Source organism: Periplaneta americana, chromosome 11 (assembly GCF_040183065.1).
Source record: "Periplaneta americana isolate PAMFEO1 chromosome 11, P.americana_PAMFEO1_priV1, whole genome shotgun sequence".
NCBI lineage: Eukaryota > Metazoa > Arthropoda > Insecta > Blattodea > Blattidae > Periplaneta > Periplaneta americana.
In genome coordinates this window covers 12,331,763-12,352,102 of record NC_091127.1, presented here as the reverse complement: position 1 = coordinate 12,352,102, position 20,340 = coordinate 12,331,763, and the positions used below count along the sequence as shown (strand labels likewise).

Here is a 20,340-nt window from a genome sequence, read left to right as displayed (position 1 = left end):
TTTCGATTGCAGCGATATTTTACTACTTAATTAACTTATTATTCCCAGAACATGAATTTTACCAGGAATCGAAAAGCATTGGGAATAAATTTGAATAAGGAACAAAAAAAGCTTCCTTCCCAGGCAGGATTCGAACCACGAAAGTCTTAGTTACCAGTCTATCGTGCTCTGGAGTGAACAAGGCTCTGAAATCAGCTACAAGGGTCGGTCCGGTTTTTTGCCACTACTGAGAGATTTATTATAAAAAATCAATATGTATCTTTGTTCTAGCAATAAATTTATTATTATTATTATTATTATTATTATTATTATTATTATTATTATTATTATTATTATTATTACGAGGGTCATTTCAGAAGTCATGGTAACTATATTTATTTTTATTTATTTATGTCTATAACATAGCAAAGCTCCAATTACAATAGACAGTACCAATATTTGCTTAGAACATAAAATGGGAGGTAACATGAAAAAAAGAGATAAAAACAGATACAAATGCAAGATACAAGTGTAAATACAAAATATGAAAAAAGAACAAAAAAAAAACAAATACATACTACGTAAATAAAAGAGACAGCAGATACATATATTACATCAGCCAATAAAGCTGTAGGAAGAGAAATTCACTATATGCAACTGGAGGTCACTGGAATGTGCTTTGCAATGCTAGTACCAAATTGGGTCCGGATACAGGAGACAATGGGTAAGGGAAATTGAAAGATGCGTAAATAGAATCACTGTTTTATTATGCACAAAAGGAAACAAAGTACATTACTTACAGCTAACACCCTTCAAAATAATCCACCAAGGCTTCCACACATCTTTGCCAACGATGATGAAGGCGGTGAATACCATCGGCTGTGTGCGATTCGTCAATGTGGACCATCTCTAGTCGAAACGCTGTTAAGATGTCCTCCCTGTTTGCAAACCTCTTGCCTCGCAGAGGCTTCTTCAATTGCAGAATGAGATCAAAGTCTCATGGACTTAGATCAGGCGAGTAGGGAGGATGTTTCAAGATCTCACATCCCCACTGCTGAAAAAGTTTCCATATCCATCTTGGAGCACAGCAAACTAACTTTTGCGTGTGCTGTCAACTAGCCACCAATGCACACAGACGCGATCTGGCGGTGGCATTCAGTACAGTGTACAAATTTTCAAACGTTGCAACTAACTACATTTTCAATTATTCGGAAGATATAACATAGTTGTCGTGACTTATGAAGTGACTCTCGTATTATTATTATTATTATTATTATTATTATTATTATTATTATTATTATTGTTATTATTATTATTTAGTGGAGACTACTCGAAGCCACCGGTGTGGCTCATTCGGTTAAGGCGCTTGCCTGCCGGTTTGAAGTTGCGTTCGGGCGCGCGTTCGATACCTGCTCGGGCTGATTATCTGGTTGGTTTTTTTCCGAGGTTTTCCCCAACCATAAGGTGAATGCCAGATAATCTATGCGAACCCTCAGCCTCGTCTCGCCAAATACCATCTCGCTATCACCAATCCCATCGACGCTAAATAACCTAGTAGTTGATACAGCGTCGTTAAATAAAGAACTAAAAAAGAAAGACTATTCGACATAAGAAACCATTTATCGTATTTTCCAATATTAGGGAAAGTATTAATAACTTGACATCATTGCCTTCAGCTTTATTCCATGTGATGCAACAGCGCGTGAAGGGCAAAGGCCGACTGTTGGCCTCACGTGCACATGTCTCAGTAGAAGTGAACGATCATCCAACCACTACGGGGGAAACGTGTGGTCAGCCCGACCACCCCAGTTGATAGAGCTGAATTTCGAAATCGGATTTGGCTGCCTAGCAAAGTTCAATTTCATCAGTATGGTGGGTGGACACTGGTCCTCTACACTGGCTGAAATTTCATGAGAAAACTCGAACCAGCGCTCATCCATCTCTGTATCATCTCGTGGAACAACTGCAACGTGAAGTAGCAGAAGTAGACAGGGGCATCGAAAAATTACAAGCTACATCTACCAAAAAGAGGAAGTATACTCAGCTGGATTCACGAATAGCTGGAACTATACAGAATTATGAAGAATATAAAACACAAGGGAATGTTTTAACTTATCTTCGTGATATAGGTCATAATCTCCCAGGAAACATGTTCATTTAACTCTCATGCAAACTGTTTTCACCTAATTCAGAAGAGAATCTTACTTGTAAACGACCAGTTTTGTCATTAATAAATCATAAATTCATGGTTTAATATTACACATTAAAAATATGACAAATATTTCGCACGTGACCAAAAACACTTAGTGACAAATATGCATATGACGAATTGGGTGACCAATAGTAGGTGTGTCCAATAGAAACGTGACCAATTTTCCTGGAATCGACTTAGCTATGTTCAGCAGATCAAAAAATTCTGCAGGCTGGAAGATAAGATAAGATAAGGTTCAGGGTGTTTGAGAATAAGGTGCTTAGGAAAATATTTGGGGCTAAGCGGGATGAAGTTACAGGAGAATGGAGAAAGTTACACAACACAGAACTGCACGCATTGTATTCTTCACCTGACATAATTAGGAACATTAAATCCAGACGTTTGAGATGGGCAGAGCATGTAGCACGTATGGGCGAATCCAGAAATGCATATAGAGTGTTAGTTGGGAGACCGGAGGGAAAAAGACCTTTAGGGAGGCCGAGACGTAGATGGGAGGATAATATGAAAATGGATTTGAGGGAGGTGGGATATGATGATAGAGACTGGATTAATCTTGCACAGGATAGGGACCGCTGGCGGGCTTATGTGAGGGCGGCAATGAACCTTCGGGTTCCTTAAAAGCCATTTGTAAGTAAGTAAGTAAGGAAGATAAGACAGCCCACAGAAATACGCATTCAGAAGGATAAGCTTTTTTTTTTTTTTTTTTTTTTTAAGTGCCAATGCAGTTACAGTAGTGAAGAAGAATACACTGCTTTCATTATTCACAAAACCGGAAGATCTCGTATTCTGCCAGCATCTGTGCAGTTAATACAGTGTCTGTAGTTGTAGTCGCAGTTGAAGTCCGAGATCTCAAAAAGCAAAAGCAATTTTTACCAACAAAGAAATCGCAGGCATTCTGGATTAGTTGTTTGCTGAGCAGAACAAACTAAAATTAGAAGCTGAATGCAACAAAAGAAAGATCCACGAATGTATAGACACAGAAGAAGACAAGACACTGAATCAATGGGGTCATGGTGTTTGTAATTGAAGAATGTGATCCCAAAACTTGCTCAGTCCATTTGACAATTGAGGCGCTGACATGGGAAAAACAAAAACAAAATTTTTCAGGGGAAGCAAAAAACAAATTTATGAACACTTTCTCACTTACATTATTACAGAAACTGCTTTAAATGAAAGGCATACACTCATGTTTGTGTTACATATGAAATTTGAAAAGTCTGGCACAGATTTATCTGTGAAATCCTATTTTATGAAATTACAACATTGAAATCACTCCTTAGCCAAACTGAGAATTAACGTTATTTATACAATATGCACAAATTTTTCGGTAAAATGCATGATACTTTTCATCGAGGAAGTCTAACATAGATAACAAGTCTCTCTTTTTGGCATCAGGGACGACTGGTCTTCTTTCAAGGCGTTGCAAGCACTGAAAGTTAGTGATTGACGTTAATGACTGTCCTTTCTTAAAAATCCTGTGATCTGTCCACATTTCAAGGTCATTAAATGACTGTCTTGTTTTTATTAGAGGAAAATCAGCTCTTGAGAGTCTAATCCAGTTGAGGGTGCTCATTTTGATAGGAGTTGTATTAAAAAACTTGTCACATTCTGCAGAAAAGTCGAAGAAATCCTCATCCTTCATCATTATTACATTATTAGGCCTTATCTCTTCTGGAACCATGGTCTTGCATTTTTTTTCTTTTCTCTATGATGCCAAATTCCCTATCACATGGCATGTAGGAATGTTCTGAAACCAGGAATTTCAAGCCCACTGAATCAAAATGTTTCTTGGCAATAATGTAAATCAGGATCATCCGATTCTTATTCTGCCCTGCACAGTTATCAGCCCATATTTGTCTAGACACACTCTGATGTTGTAAAAGGAGTTACTACCTTCTCCGCGCCAACAGCTGTGCACATACAACTTACAACATCTAGTGACTACGTTTCCAACTTCGTTTCATTACATACGGACATACTACCTTCTCTGTGCCATTGGCATGGCCATTTACTACCTTCTCAATGAAAAACCTAAAAATTCGAATTTTTGGCAGTTACGACCTTTCCCATGTCAATGCCTCAATTTTTATGATCTATAGGTATACATAGTTCTTGTAGTTATAGGCCTATTGCATTTCTGGTGGTGTGGAAGAGAAGGCCTGATGGCCTTAACTTCAACATAATGAATAAGTAACTAAGTATCTAATAATTCAATGAATGAATGAATGAATGAATGAATGAATGAATGAATCAATCAATCAATCAATCAATCAATCAATCAATCAATCAATCAATCAATCAATCCAGTAAGCAAATAAATAAATAAATAAATAAATAAATAAATAAATAAATAAATAAATAAATAAATAAATAAATAAATAAAATATATCTGATTATGTTTGAGACCATTATAATTTTATTTTAAGGTTTTTTATTTTTTTATTTTTTTTCCAAATCCTTGTCTAAAAGTTTGTGTTATTTTGCATGTCACCTGAAAACTCGCTCAGTTCGTAGACCAGTGGATTAAAAAACTAGCCAAGTCTTTTCATAAAAATGGGCTCACAATCTTCAAGTGCTAAATTCAGTTTTATGTGTATTTATATTGATTCAGTGTTAAAACATATACAAATAAAAAGTATGAACAGAGAATATGTGTGGGTATTATGTTTGTAAGATTGTTTCAACTCAACTTTATTAGACGTAATCAAGACACACACTGTGATTCACGACTAATTTTTGTTAGGACAATTATAACAGCAGGAAAGATTTCAATGTATTCTTACATAATATACAGTATCGTAACGATCCGTCCTATTAACTGGGAAAGTGGAATTGAATTAAATTTTGCATTTCATGTTCTAACAAAATTGGGGAAAAAAACCTATAAGAACAAATTATGAGGAAACAATATTTTCGTACACATCACTGACAGTGAAAATTGATGATCGTGTGACACAATTGAAGGGTTCAGAGCCATAGTGGGCCAAGCACCATTTATTAAAAACGGAGAAAGCAAGGGTTAAAGTTAAGTGAATACCGCAGTTTAATGAAGATTGACATATCATTTAGTTTTAATGTGTATACTTTATATTACTTGCTATATGTTTCCATTGAATTATCATAATAACTTCATTTTAACCCTTGTTTTCTACGGTTTTAGTAAATGGCGCTTAGCCCACTATGGTTCTGAACCCTTCAATTATACAATAATTTAAAAGTTCAATAATACAAGACAGTTATTCATTTGCAATAAAACTGAAAAGAGTTAATGTCTAATGAAAGAAAACGATAATTAATTATTTTGTTCAATTTATCTCTATGGAATAGAATTACTGTTACATAATTCAGTTAAAAAACATATGATATGAATAAATCGTTATTTATAAAACATAAGAATTTTTTAATTCTCTTTTTTTTATTATCATAATATGTCAACGTGTCACTAAAAACATGTGGACACTTTTCTTCATGGTCAGATGTTTGCTGGTCACATGACTGTCTGCTGCCATACGTATGTACCATTCCAGCACGAGCATTACTGTGTAATCTATTGCATGCAAAAGTAAAATGGAGGGGGGAAGGAAAGTGTAATAGTTTCAGGGTAAAACAAGAATTTTTACTGAATAGATATAACACTGAGGCACGAGAAATTAACGGACTATCTTATATATTATGAAATATTTTTTACAAAATTCTTTAGAGCGATGTCGCACACTATCAAATGAGTTCCAGACGTTAAATCTAAAAACGTGGAAAAAAATTTTAACAATATGGTGGCCTACATGCTATGTCAATATTTCCTGTTCTTATGCTATTGACAATATCGCAGGTAGATCCATGAAATAAAAAGAAAGTTGACTTCTTCTGCCATTTCGACAGCCAACAATCGTCTTTCACATGATTAAATTAGTTATTAAAACCATTCTGAAGACATATTCATTACACGTTATCTCAAATATGACTAAATACAGTGTATGATTTCATAATGTTTTTTTTTTTTTTGTTATTAATAATTCGCTTTTAATTTGCCTACGAAAATTGTCTGATTACCAGTGGCGTAGCGTCAATGTAAGCTAAAAAGCTTAGCTTCCCCAGTTAATAATAATTTCATAATAAACCCGCAGTTTATGAAGAAAATTATTTATTAATTTTAATAGAATTTATATTTACGCATTAAATATTTTGATGCGGCAGCTCAGGATGATTTGTGATGCAGCAGTAAACAAGAAGTCTGCACACACCAGCTTCCAAGCAGACCGGTTTCTTCTGTGTAATCCACCCCGCAGATTTTCCATCCCTTCCTAAGCTACTCTAGTCGCAAGGCTCGCAAAGAAGCTAGCTTTAACATTTAAAATAAGTAGTTTCCGAGTTATCCCTTTCCGTCAGTTGTGCTCAGTTGAAGTGTTAGTGTGCATTGTGGCTGATATAATAAATAATGAGCGAAATAACAGTTCCTGACACTAATTTACTTGAATTTTTTAGGACAATTGTATTATCAAAACTGACTTACGAACAAAAGTGTGATTTAAAAAACAAATGACCGACTCCCTTGCTGTGAATGGACACAACCAAAAGACAGACGCATACTTACGTAATGATACTAATATTGTGATTTCTCTAAGTATGACAGGGAGTGAGCTAATGTTATACGTATACGTGTCTATTTGTTAGAGATATGTGTAAACCGTGAAATCATATTTTACTACGTATCATTTGAGGTCATGCCTTATTGGTGTTACTTACGATGTTCCAACCAATCTTCGACTGCTGACTTGAAATTGACTACTACTGTATTTATTTTAAGACTGTATTTTTGTAATACGTTTTCTCATATTGCATGAAAGACAACTTGAGTTAGCTTCCCCTACTCAAAATTTCACGCTACGCCACTGGTTCTTATGCTATTGACAATATCGCAGGTAGATCCATGAAATAAAAAGAAAGTTGATTTCTTCTGCCATTTCGACAGCCAACGATCGTCTTTCATATGATTAAATTAGTTATTAAAACCATTCTGAAGACATATTCATTACACGTTATCTCAAATATGACTAAATACAGTGTATGATTTCATAATGTTTTTTTAATAATTCGCTTTTAATTTGCCTACGAAAATTGTCTGATTACAGAAGCAGAAGAGAAAGAAGTAGGAGAGCGTAAGTCAAAGAGAAAAGAACCACGTTAACAACATACTTACTGTTACTACAACAACAATCGAAATTTTCTTTAAAATATTACCGTTTTTATAATTATATAAGAAAGGAGAAAACATTGATCAGTCTTTATAGGCTGGTTGTTGCGACACCTGGATGTAGTTCCCATTTTCCAGCTCTTTGGTGCACTTCCTGCAAGACAATTTTGATATGTTTAAAAATATACCGTGTCAGAATATTGAACTAAAGATTATGAACACAAGTCTAAACTCTTGGACACCGACAACGTTGAGCCACATAAATTCCTTTCTTTGGCACTTAATACAATAAATACGTACACTGGTCAATCGAAATTATTATCGATTTGAAATATTATTGTGTTGCGAGGACCTCGCTTAAAGAACATTAGAAATAGAGGTACACAGAAGACATTGCATATAAACTCTAAGGAGAAATGTGTAGTTAAATGTTTCAATTAGATTCAGTTTTCAGTTCTGTAGGCTATCTGTATTTATAATAAAACTTTATATTTATAATAAAATTGATACATGTTTTTGTTAATACAATATGAAACGTAACTGGCCGCATATATCGATTGTAACAATGACAGCATCCATAGATAATAAGGAAGGCTGTGGAATACCATATAAACTACAGTTTCACTATTTTCGTGTAGTATTGTTATTAATATTGTAAAATAAAAGCGTATGAATAATTTAAAATCAATTAATATTAAATAATAACGTTAACATGTTATAAAAGTCGTATTTACATGTTTTTAAAAAACTAATCTCGGGAAAATACTGTAGCTTTCCACCTCGCCATGTTTGCTAAAGTCCTCGAAAAACGATATAATTTCGTATCGGCATTCCTTTTGCAGCCAGTGTACGAGACAGAAGACTGAAAGAGTTTTTTTCTTATTAAATCGATTTTGTTCCACACACAGAAGTTATGGAACAACATATTATATGCAAACTCTGCATACTTTACTTTGTACGTCGTATAAATATTTGTTGCAGCTGGAATCTCATAAATGACTAAAATAATCTACAGGTTCATAATTGAACACAAAATATATATTGTTTATTTAACTATTCACACTTACTGTGTAAATTTCTCGCCATCTTCCAATGTATCCGGAAGTCTGCAGTTTCTTGTTTCCGGAAGGAATGCGACAACAATGGCTCCAATTAAGGATGCACAACCGAAGATCAGAGGCGGCCAGAAATGTCCAAAAGCATCCTGAGAAACAAACGAGTCTTCGGTATCATTTTTGAAAACCAAGATTTTAGTTTCTTTAGTTGGTTATTTAATGACGCTATATCATGCTACTGGAGTTAAGTGCCAGCTGTGAGCAGTATGGAATAAAGATAAATTCAAACAAGACTAAGACCATGATCATAGGAAGAAAAATAAAGAAGGCAAACTTGTGAGACACTAGAGCAAATGGACAACTTCACATACTTAGCGTAAATAGATTTTTAAGATTTCCAAATTTTCACGGAAATATACATTCTTAACATCCATTATATAAAAAAGTGGTTTTGTGCTTCCTATTTGTCTGTGTACAGCAATTCTTCGTAAATTTTCATCTACGAGTCATTTCACTGCATAATGATGCATATAAAATATGATTACTTTTATAAAAAAAAATTAACAGTTTTATTGTCTCAAATAAAAAACTCGGAACGGTTCTCAACTTGAAGAATCATCACATGATTTTGTTCGTAGTTTTTATATTACGTAGAATAAACTGACAAATGAGACGGGAAATATATTTCGGTAAATTTATACTTTTTGTTGCTATGTTGTCTCGGCGATGATCCTTCGTTGTGCTAACCACATATTCAGAAAGTTTGGAATTGTGTAGGCTAGTTGTCTAACGTTAGTTTAGAAAACAGAAATAAATTGGACTCCTGAAAGAGGTCATATAGTTAGAGAAAAAAGAAGACTATGTTTTCAATGCGTCATTCCTACTTGAAAGGAGTCCTAGGTCTGAATACCAACATGAAAAAAATCCAATCTTCCTACACTTCCGCAGAAGTGTATTACCTTTGTGCCAGAGAAGTTGCCTACGAGTACGGCGTTCATTCTGAAGAGTATTTATCGATACGTATGGTAACGCCGGTAGTGGCAGGAATGTGAACTGTTTCGAAACGTACTGAGGTGAGTTTTTTCTTACTGTCGTGATATGGGGACAGGGTTAAGGCGATTACTTACATATTTGTTGACATTAATTTCGAAGGTCAACATGGACAAGGAGCATTTGATTTGTGTTGTGGAACGTTGTGGTACGCAACCGATGATAACGAATACCCTGCGTACGACTTGCCCGCGCAAAACACAGTTCGAAAGAGGTTATGGTAGCACACAGACCGTACAGACCGCCATCTGTTGCTACGACGTTCAAGTTATACCGCACACGTTCTCAAGTTCAGATTGAACGCCTTGATTAATAGGCAACTTCTCTGACATAAAAGCTGAAACTCGCTTCAAATCGGTGACTCATCAACAGTGATGTCATGACACACTTTGAAATGAACACCCAGTATAGATACAGCATGTCGAAAACTTCTTTTCTGTTGAAACGTGAATTTCCCGGGAAAATTAAATTATTATAATTTTGAAACAACGCAATCCTTTCCCTTAAAATTTCGTTTAATGTGAGAGTAAAAATACCTTAATATTTTGAGTCTGTTAATTGCTATATAAATTCTCCAAAATTCTTGAAATTCAGTAACACAATAAAAATTAATTTTTTAATCATCCTCAGATTTTGTAAACGTAAATGAAGAATGGAAGTATGATATTTTAACACTATCTATTGAAATATTCAACATGCAGTGTGTCATAAAAACATTAATATTAATAAATATGTTCCAATTTTAGCAATTAAATTGCATGGAAATAGTTGCTCTCAGAATCAGCCTAATAAAATTCTACATCCAGCAGTCACGACCTCCCTGATCCCTCACAGTAACTTACCAAAGACTTGACAAATGGAGCGAACACTGAACCCAGGCGACTGAACATGGAGGCGGATCCGAGCCCCACGTTGCGAACCACAGTTGGAAATAATTCGCCGGAGAACACATAGAGGGCAGGGAATGACAGACACATGCCGGTGAGCGTCGTGGCCGACAGTAACACGCGCGGCCAGTCTCCTGGGAACATTCCTGCACAGCCAAGAAAGAAAAATACCTACAGATTTCTGCTGTTACAGAAAAAAAATTGAAATGCGTCCATGCTTTGATATTGTTCTTATTCAATGATTAATGTGGCAAAAACATTTAAAGCAATAACTGTCATTAATCGACACCGTTTCACACTTCTTTTCTCATTATACGTACTGCACAGAAATACAAATCTCAACCACTAATACATTGGGCCTACTCTATTTTTTTGCTTTGGCGAATAATCCACGACATTATTAGCAACACCTTCAATTAAAAAGTCTGGATTTTTCGATTGTAGAAGTAATGCCTGGTGTTTATTTCACAAAAGTATGCGACAATAATTTACAAGTTACAAGTAAAAAAATCTTGTAAAGAATATGCCTGTATTAATCCGTTCTACAAGATAAAATACAAGTCATGAATATAATTTTTAAACATATTTGTTTGATATTAATTAATAGCACCATAATATTCCCTCATTTCTTTAGATTAGCCGACATTTTGTCCACAAATAGTTTTAGTTCTCTACTTTTTTGCTACTGATACGAAAATGTTAGCTATGGGCAAAGTTTCTTTTCATATCAATTATAATGTTTGAATCCCATTGTCGACATATGCCTATCCATAGTAATAGTTCGAATGTTTTTGACGGTGAAGATTGGTATAATCACAGTCTAGTATATACAGTCACAAAGCTTGAGTTGTGAGGGTGCTAGGAACAATAGACTGTGCCGGTACTATTTCGCATTGTCTGTAATGAGGCGATATTAGCGATCCTAGTGGTTGGCAACTATCTATGGATGCATATTTACTACGTATTGAGCTTCGTGACTGTATATACTGGACTGTAGTATAATCATAATATTAGAGATAGGTTAATAATTTTCGTAGGGTGTGTTATAGTAACTATGAGCAGTAAATGGCCAAAATTTCAATTCAATGTGTGCTATAAGCAGACATCGGATTCTAGGGCAAATGCCTATTTTGTTTCTTTAGGAGAAAAGTAAAAATAATTATTAATATTTGTGTTTCATGGAAATTGAAAGGTATTCAAAGAGTTTTATACTGCCCTAAAATGCCCTAAAACGGTTATTAGAGCCTAATTTGTTAATATTCGCCTAAAAATGCCTAACTCACTGTAAAGTTTCGCATTTTACTCTTACTTTTTATAATTTATACATGCATTCACTGCGAAATTTAAGGCATTTAAAAAGTGGAAAGTTTGCTTCACACCGGCCATGAAACCATTGATAAAGGAAACAAAATGTTTTGAATCTCACGACACTCGCAATAGATTTCACCGAATTTAACATGTTTGGAGGCATAAATGCCGACAAAGAACCAACCTTAGTTTTGAAGCAGGCAACAATCACAACATGTGCTGCTACCGATTCAGAGATATACTATACTATAAAAATGACTGTTTTCGGTCTGAAACCGATTAGCTGTACTGCCCTTCAGAGTGTCATAAAATCACAATTTTTGGAGAAAGAGTGTTTTTGAAATATTTATGAAAAGTCGTAAAACTGCGAATTAGTAGGGTAAACCGTTACAAAATATTTAAAAGAATGGCCCTCCTAGTGTTAACACTACCAGGAAATGCAACAATAAGTGGAACTTTGTATTTTTGTCCAATTGAATCTCAATAACAACGGTTCATTTGAATGCTCGTTAACAGTTGCTCTTTCCCTCACCTTATTTGTGTTGAGAAGTTTTGAGCGGTAGGACGTTTTCCTGTGAAGTTTAACGCGATAATGCCGAAAAATATAAGTGCAAAATCTACATTGATCCGGCAATGGCTAACAGAATAATCAGAATTCACTTATGATGGAAAAATAATATTCTGCAAGATTTGTAGCAAACAGGTATGTAACAATAGTTGAAATATATAAATTCTATTAATTTTAATGAGTAGACCTATAATATTTATACATTGACTGAGCTATCCTGAGGTATAATTCTTTTTAAGACCACTACACTTTAACCTTTTAAATTCCGAACTGGAACTGAATTTCAATAACTTAAAATGAGCAATCTTGATATCAATAATCATTATTTCATTAGTTTCAATATATTAAATTTGTGCAGCTCTGTTTATAAATATAATATAGTATTCTTTTTTAATGTTTAAACATACTTTTTTGTGCGTATTTTAGTGTATAACTAAAAATTTCAGTGAAAGAAATAAGTATGATACCTTGATGTGCCTAAAATGCCTATTTTCATTAAAAATAGAGCCTAATTTTACAAATTTTGAGCTTATTTTAGGCGCCTAAAACTGCAATTTTTAGTGCCTAAAAATCCGATGTCTAGCTATAAGTGAATAGAGTGCACCTAATCACAGGCGTGTATTAAATTTATAAAAAAAAATATGTTTCAATTTTAAAAATATTTTAAGGGAAAGATTTACTCTAGAGTAACTGTTCTTTATTTTAAATCTTAATGCGTATACAAACATCACTAAAAAAAGACAGAACTGTGATAAATAGTATTACGTTTATGACTACTTGAAGATAGGCTATTTTTACCAATAGCAATACTGTGTTTCACTCATAGCAACAGTACAGTAGAGTGGGTAAGGTTCCTAGAATACTTTGTAGGACTACAGACGGTAAATATGCCATATTATATCGTTCAGATTCGCGAGATTTTAATCAGATAATATCGCCTGGTTAAAAGCCATCCTGAATCACCAACTAAGTAGTCTGAACTTATACCTGAAACTTACTTCATAGGATGCTAGAGAAGTGATGTTTACCTTTAGGTATGACAATGAGCAGCAGACAGGCAACGCCTGTGACAATCTGGGAGCTGCAGATGCACTTCCTCCTTCCGAACTTCACCACGTAAATGCAGGCCATGGTGCCTGGCACTCCGATCATACCTGAAAACAACGTTAATATTATCGTTCGATTGAATTTTTTTTTAAGAAAGAACCATAGTCCTAAAAATGCAAATTTGAGATATTAAGCATTCAGTGAGCGTATTAGTCCTATGTTATAGGAGTGGAATTTTTCAGTGGTTTTCATAAAACAGCCATAGTAAACCAACTGTGGTAACTTTCGAGGAATATCACTTTTGTTGACGTCGTACAAAATTTTGTCCAATATTCTTTTGAGAAAATTAGCTCCGTACGTAGATGAAATTATTGGGGATCATCAGTGCGGTTTTAGGCGTAATAGATCGACTATTGATCAGATTTTTTGTATTCGACAGATAATGGAGAAAAAATGGGAGTATAAGGGTACAGTACATCAGTTATTCATAGATTTCAAAAAGGCATATGACTCGGTTAAGAGGAATTTTATATAATATTCTTATTGAATTTGGTATTCCCAGGAAACTAGTTCGATTAATTAAAATGTGTCTCAGTGAAACATACAGCAGAGCCCGTATAGGTCAGTTTCTATCTGATGCTTTTCCAATTCACTGCGGGCTAAAGCAGGGAGATGCACTATCACCTTTACTTTTTAACTTCGCTCTAGAATATGCCATTAGGAAAGTTCAGGATAACAGCCAGGGTTTGGAATTGAACGGGTTACATCAGCTTCTTGTCTATGCGGATAACGTGAATATGTTAGGAGAAAATCCACAAGCGATTAGGGAAAACACGGGAATTTTACTGGAAGGAAGTAAAGCGATCGGTTTGGAAGTAAATCCCGAAAAGACTAAGTATATGATTATGTCTCGTGACCAGAATATTGTACGAAATGGAAATATAAAAATTGGAGATTTAACCTTCGAAGAGGTGGAAAAATTCAAATATCTTGGAGCAACAGTAACAAATATAAATGACACTCGGGAGGAAATTAAACACAGAATAAATATGGGAAATGCGTGTTATTATTCCGTTGAGAAGCTTTTATCATCTAGTCTGCTGTCAAAAAATCTGAAAGTCAGAATTTATAAAACAGTTATATTACCGATTGTTCTGTATGGTTGTGAAACTTGGACTCTCACTTTGACAGAGGAACAGAGATTAAGGATGTTTGAGAATAAGGTGCTTAGGAAAATATTTGGGGCTAAGAGGGATGAAGTTACAGGAGAATGGAGAAAGTTACACAACGCAGAGCTGCACGCATTGTATACTTCACCTGACATAATTAGGAACATTCAATCCAGACGTTTGAGATGGGCAGGACATGTAGCACATATGGGCGAATCCAGAAATGCATATAGAGTGTTAGTTGGGAGGCCGGAGGGAAAAAGACCTTTGGGGAGGCCGAGACGTAGATGGGAGGATAATATTAAAATGGATTTGAGGGAGGTGGGATATGATGATAGAGACTGGATTAATCTTGCTCAGGATAGAGACCAATGGCGGGCTTATGTGAAGGCGGCAATGAACCTCCGGGTTCCTTAAAATCCAGTATGTAAGTAAGTATAACTCTTGATAATTTTGTGCATATATATTCGATATGTTTTTCCCATGTTGAACTCTGCTGTATGACTGACCTCATTTACTGAATTCACCGACTGTCTGCTTGCTTTTCTTACAGAAAGTTTTACACACTAGCAAGATACACATTCTACATAATTTATTAGATATCAGAATAAGATATTTGTGTAGAGGGACTCAGGCCTCACCAGCGATGACGGTGGTGAGGAAGATGTCTCCACCGACGCGGCCCAAGGTCTGCGAGAACCCGAAGAACACCAGCCCGGCCACGAACCAGCAGAAGAAGAGCGACAGCGAGTTGTGTCTCAGGTTTGGCGTGCGCAGCAGGTCCGCGAACCCCGCTTTTCCGGCCGGCGTGGGCTCTTCGTCAGAGACGTCGTGCTGGAGCACCTTCTTGACCGCCGTGACGTCACGTCCGTTCCAACGGGCGGCATTCTCCAGGATGCGTAGGGCGGCCTTCTCCCTGCCGACGGCTAGCAGCCATCGTGGAGACTCTGGAATGAACCTGTGGGGGGGGAATAATAATAATAATAATAATAATAATAATAATAATAATAATAATAATGTATGTATGTATGTATGTATTTATTTACACTGCAAGTGAGCAAGCACCCGGTGGCAGTGGTATATACAATATTAACAATACACAATAAAATGATAACCAATACATAATAAAATTTACAATATACAATACAATTTTACAACACATATACAATTTTACACACAATAAAATAATAATACATAATACAATTTAACACAATAATAATAAAACATAAAATAAAATACCTCATTTTACAATACAACCTACATAATTATCTATAGGTCCTACATAAGTTTCAATAGTCTTTCACTTTACTCTCATCTCATTCCCTGTAGTGGCACTATGACGCATTTCACTGACACTTTAGCACACATTTCACTGACACTCTGTAACACATTTCACTGACACTATAGAACACATTTCATTGACGCTATAAATTATCACTGATCGGAACTGTTCACTGCACTGTAAAACCATAACTTCACTGACTCACCTCGCTTCACTGATACAACAGTTCAAATAAGTCAAATAATTACACCCTTATGCATACTTATAAACAGAACTACATTTAAACTAAACATTTCTAGTCTAAGGCCCTCTTACACGCTAGTTTTAAATAATTTACAATTCAAACCAAGGAAGTAAACTCGTCAGCCTAGATAAATACATGTCACCTTAAAAATTAAATGTTGAATGTCACCTTAATTTTAATTTTCACTTTATATACAAGTTTTTAAATTATTCTTGAATCTCCTTAAGGAAGGACAGCCCTCAAAGACCGCTGCAGGTAGGTCATTCCAATCATTTATAGTTCTATTTAAAAATGAGAATTTACCTACATCCGTTTTCTGTTTCCTACATAATAATAATAATAATAATAATAATAATAATAATAATAATAATAATAATAATAATAATAATAATAATCATCTCTAATAATTAGTGTATCAATATTTGCGTCTGTAACAGTTGTGCAGCATGATTACTCGTTTTATTATATTTTCTGTGACGTTATCTCTGTACTAATATTGTTATTAATCTACTGCTATATCAATAATATTTTGTAAAACGTTTCTACATTGTCGCAGTATATAGGCGGAACACTATGTATGGACCTATCATATTATATATATATATATATATATATATATATATATATATATATACAGAGTGCGTCAGAAAGAACCGATGCATTTCACATGGCAAGAAAATTGTAAGGATTCGTCAAATCAAAAATTTATTGTTATCAACATATTCACCAATACATGCAGTTTATTTATGGAAAACAACATAATCCATATGATGTCCTTGGCTTTCAATACAGGCATCGAGGCTTTTTCTGAAGTTCGCCATCATTTTCACAGTCATAGCTGGTGCAATTGCCACGATTTCTTCACGAATCGCCGTCTTCAGTTCATCAGTATATGTGATCGATGTTTACAAACTTACGGCTTCAAATGGTCCCAAAGAAAGAAGTCGCAGGGCGCGAGATCTTACCGTAGCCTCGGACAATCTCAGTGCACTAGCATGTTTGCGGGCTGATCTTTGAGGTGGCCGGAAAACCTAGTGTCTGTCTCCACATTTGCAGGTGTACACGCGCTCCGTGTTCATTCAGGTGATTTCTTCTTTAATGTTGAACCTGTGATACGAAATGAAGCCACCCACCGCAAAATTGTATTCCGAGTTGGAATCCTAGCGTGACGTCCGATGTCGAAATGAGTCCTGAGTGGCGATCACAGACTCTTCATTTTTCAAAAATATCTCTACAATGAAAGCACGTTGTACATCAGACCAACACCATATTCTCAACTAAAACTGCATTCTCTGGCTGACCCACCAGTCGTGGTCCCCCTCACTATATCCCTCCCCTCGCTGCGTATCGATAGTTTGAAATCCATCCGTTCTTTCTGACGCACCCTTTATGTGGTAAATCAAATATTGAATAGTTATTAATTAGCAATAATAGCTGTATATCGAAGTTTTTCATACTATTTTATTTATAACTTCATGTTCCTGTTTTGGTACGTTCCATTGACTGTTCCATTAAACGTTTGTCATAAACGCAGAAAATAAAGCCTTATTTTTACCGTGTGAGCAAAACATATGTGTATCTTATCTGTCGCCTTCCATACAAGATAAGACATGTTGGTGAGATGACCTTGTACTGTGCTTCTATTTATTACGAGCGTATCACGACCGATCTTATCTCACTCGAGGGTGCGACACTCGACCGAGTTCAAGCGAGTGATTTAACTCCAATGCAGCAGTGTGGTACCTGTCGTTTTCCTGTCTGTTACTAACCCTTCGCCCATCGAAATAGGATCCGATTTCATCATGAAATTCTATTCTACTGTACAGACGTGGACAAATTATTAGCAAAATTGAAGATTTTTATTATATATTTTTAGAAAATATGATTCTTCAATTTAGACTACAGTTGACATTTTTGCATGTTTCCAAATTATTAGCAAAATTGAAGATTTGTATTGTATATTTTTCAAAATTTAACTCCTCAATTTGGACTACATGTGATATTTTTGTATATTTACAAATTATTAGCAAAACTGAAGGTTTTTATTGTATATTTTTACAAAATTCGGTTCTTAAATTTGGAATATAGTTGACATTTTGGATATTTCCAAATTATTAGCAAAACTGCAGATTTTTGTTTTATATTTTTACAAAATTTGACTCTTCAGTGCAGTTGACATTTTTGCTAATTTACAAATTATTATCAAAATTGAAGATTTTTATTACATATTTTTACAAAACTTGACTCTTCAATTTAAACTACAGTTGTCATTTTTGCATATTTCTGTCTACTGTAATGATGGAAATATCCAAAATTGTCAACTGTAGTCTAAATTGAAAAGTCAAATTTTGTAAACAGAATTATCATAAAAATATTCAATTTTGTTAATAATTTGTCCACGTCTGTATTAGTCCCGCTTCAGGGAAGGGCACGGTCTGAGAACTTCCACGTCACGTAGGCCGCTTGGTTGGGCCCATTGTACTACCCAGAATGGAATGATGTGCATGCTCTAAGGCCCTTCGCGCTACAGGTTTTCGATTATTCTCGGATGTGCAATCGAAAGACAACGAGGGAAACGTCACGGAGGCTGGAAATCCAATACTGTCGCAGAAGGTTATGTTCTGTTACTATAATAATTAGCGTTAATTGTAGTTGTTGTTGTTTTCTAATGCCAGGCGTTTGACAATAAAGTCATTTGACCTCTTGCACTCCAATATGTTAAATGGCAAGTTGTAGCCGATTTAAGTGAACACCATATTTTAACGTTTTGTGGCTACTTCATTCACACACAACCCCCAGAATGTCTGGAGGACCACACCTGCTGTTGGTCGACGGGTCCATTGGACCTAGCTGGGAGATCTTGTTGATCACCAGCTTTCCCTCCTTAAGCCACTGGAGGACGATTTTAGTGCCATAGCAGGTCAGCACTAGGAACAGAAAAGTAGAAAGAGGAGGAAGGAAAGGGAAATGAACCCCTAGGCCTCGAATGCTCTAATGCCGTCGGGGTCGAAGAAAGTAAGAGTTCAGTCAGAGGACTGGATAGGAAAGGGTAAAGAGGGAATTAGGTATTGGATAGAGGAAAATTATACCAAATTCAGTCATTAACTCATCAAGCTGACCAGTGCTAATTGATGAGTAGCCCCTCCCTTTAGTTCAGCTTGTAAAATTATGCTTACTAACAGCTGCACCACGGGAAGGTAGGGATGGGACGTTGGGTATTTGTCCAGGTTGGTTCCTTAAAGCCTTCAATGGGAAGGATTAATGGCTCTCCCCCCTGTATCCGACAGATACCCTTTTGCAGCCATTAATTGTAAATAATATTCAAATAAATTCAATTTGTCATCTCGTTTTTCAATTCTAAATCAATTTTCAGGTTATATCAAAATTAGTTAATGTTATTCTCTAGATTACATCAAGGTCAATGACATTATTGTTCCTAGGAAAAAATCAATACTTTCGCGTCTGCGCACATCTCACAATTTACGAGCTATGAACAAGGTCACTTCCGATCTTCAGTCAGATACGAATAAAATGAATACTTCTGAATAATTTCAAGTTAGAAATATGGTCGAACATAAAAAGTCGTATGAAACATGCCTATAATGGTAATTAAGACGCTCGTATGAAAATTATGAAACTCGCTTGCGCTCGTTTTCATAAACAAACATTCTCGCGTCTTAATTATTATCATTATAGGTTCGTTGCATAATGTACTATTCCGCTTGGTCGTGCATGTTTCATAGTTTGATAGTGCATGAATGGATGCATATTTTGGGATTTTAGAGTGCATGAAATTCTCGTCTTTACTTATAAGTACAGTACTCTAAATTTAGGGCGAAATCCCATAAGTTAACAACACTGGTTCGCATTATAATATTATATTGTCGTTAAACATTAGAGTTGGTTGCTGATAGTGGAAAAAGTGGCATAACGGACTTCAGAAGAAAATTATAAAAGTAACCTTTACAACAGCTGAAGTGCACGAGAATGAGTTTTACTATTGAGTCCAACCAACTGAAGGCTGCATACTCACCACCAGTATAAGAGAAACAGGGCTGAAATGGCTGACAAAGTGAACTGGAAGTCTCGCCAGTCCCTCTGTAGGTAGGCGACCGCAGACATCATGCACATCCCCAATGAGAACGGTATCTGGTACAGTATCGCTATCGTTGTGCGCCATTGGTTGCCGACGATCTCCATGACTGCAACAAACAGTTTCATTAGTTAATTATAATTCTTTAATGTTTGCCTCTGGATGATCTGGCAGGGCTACTGTTACCCTGATATCATTGATAAATGTACTGTGCGTATAACTTCCTGAGGAGAAAGGAGATACGAGAAAATCCAG

At 35.5% G+C, this 20,340-nt stretch overlaps 1 protein-coding gene across 2 annotated transcripts in view; it reads right to left on the bottom strand.

Moving 5' to 3' along the window:
* Positions 1-5,483: 5,483 nt before the first annotated feature.
* LOC138708809 (organic cation transporter protein-like) overlaps positions 5,484-20,340 on the bottom strand; it is a 63,394-nt gene continuing 48,537 nt past the window's right edge. For both annotated transcript variants that reach the window (XM_069839000.1, XM_069839001.1), the window contains exons 6-11: positions 20,026-20,194; positions 15,108-15,424; positions 13,279-13,404; positions 10,330-10,520; positions 8,450-8,586; positions 5,484-7,536 (exon numbers count right to left, since the gene is read on the bottom strand). In XM_069839000.1, the coding sequence (XP_069695101.1) occupies positions 7,467-7,536; positions 8,450-8,586; positions 10,330-10,520; positions 13,279-13,404; positions 15,108-15,424; positions 20,026-20,194 (1,010 nt within the window). In that variant the 3' untranslated portion in view covers positions 5,484-7,466. The remainder of the gene's footprint in view (positions 7,537-8,449; positions 8,587-10,329; positions 10,521-13,278; positions 13,405-15,107; positions 15,425-20,025; positions 20,195-20,340) is intronic.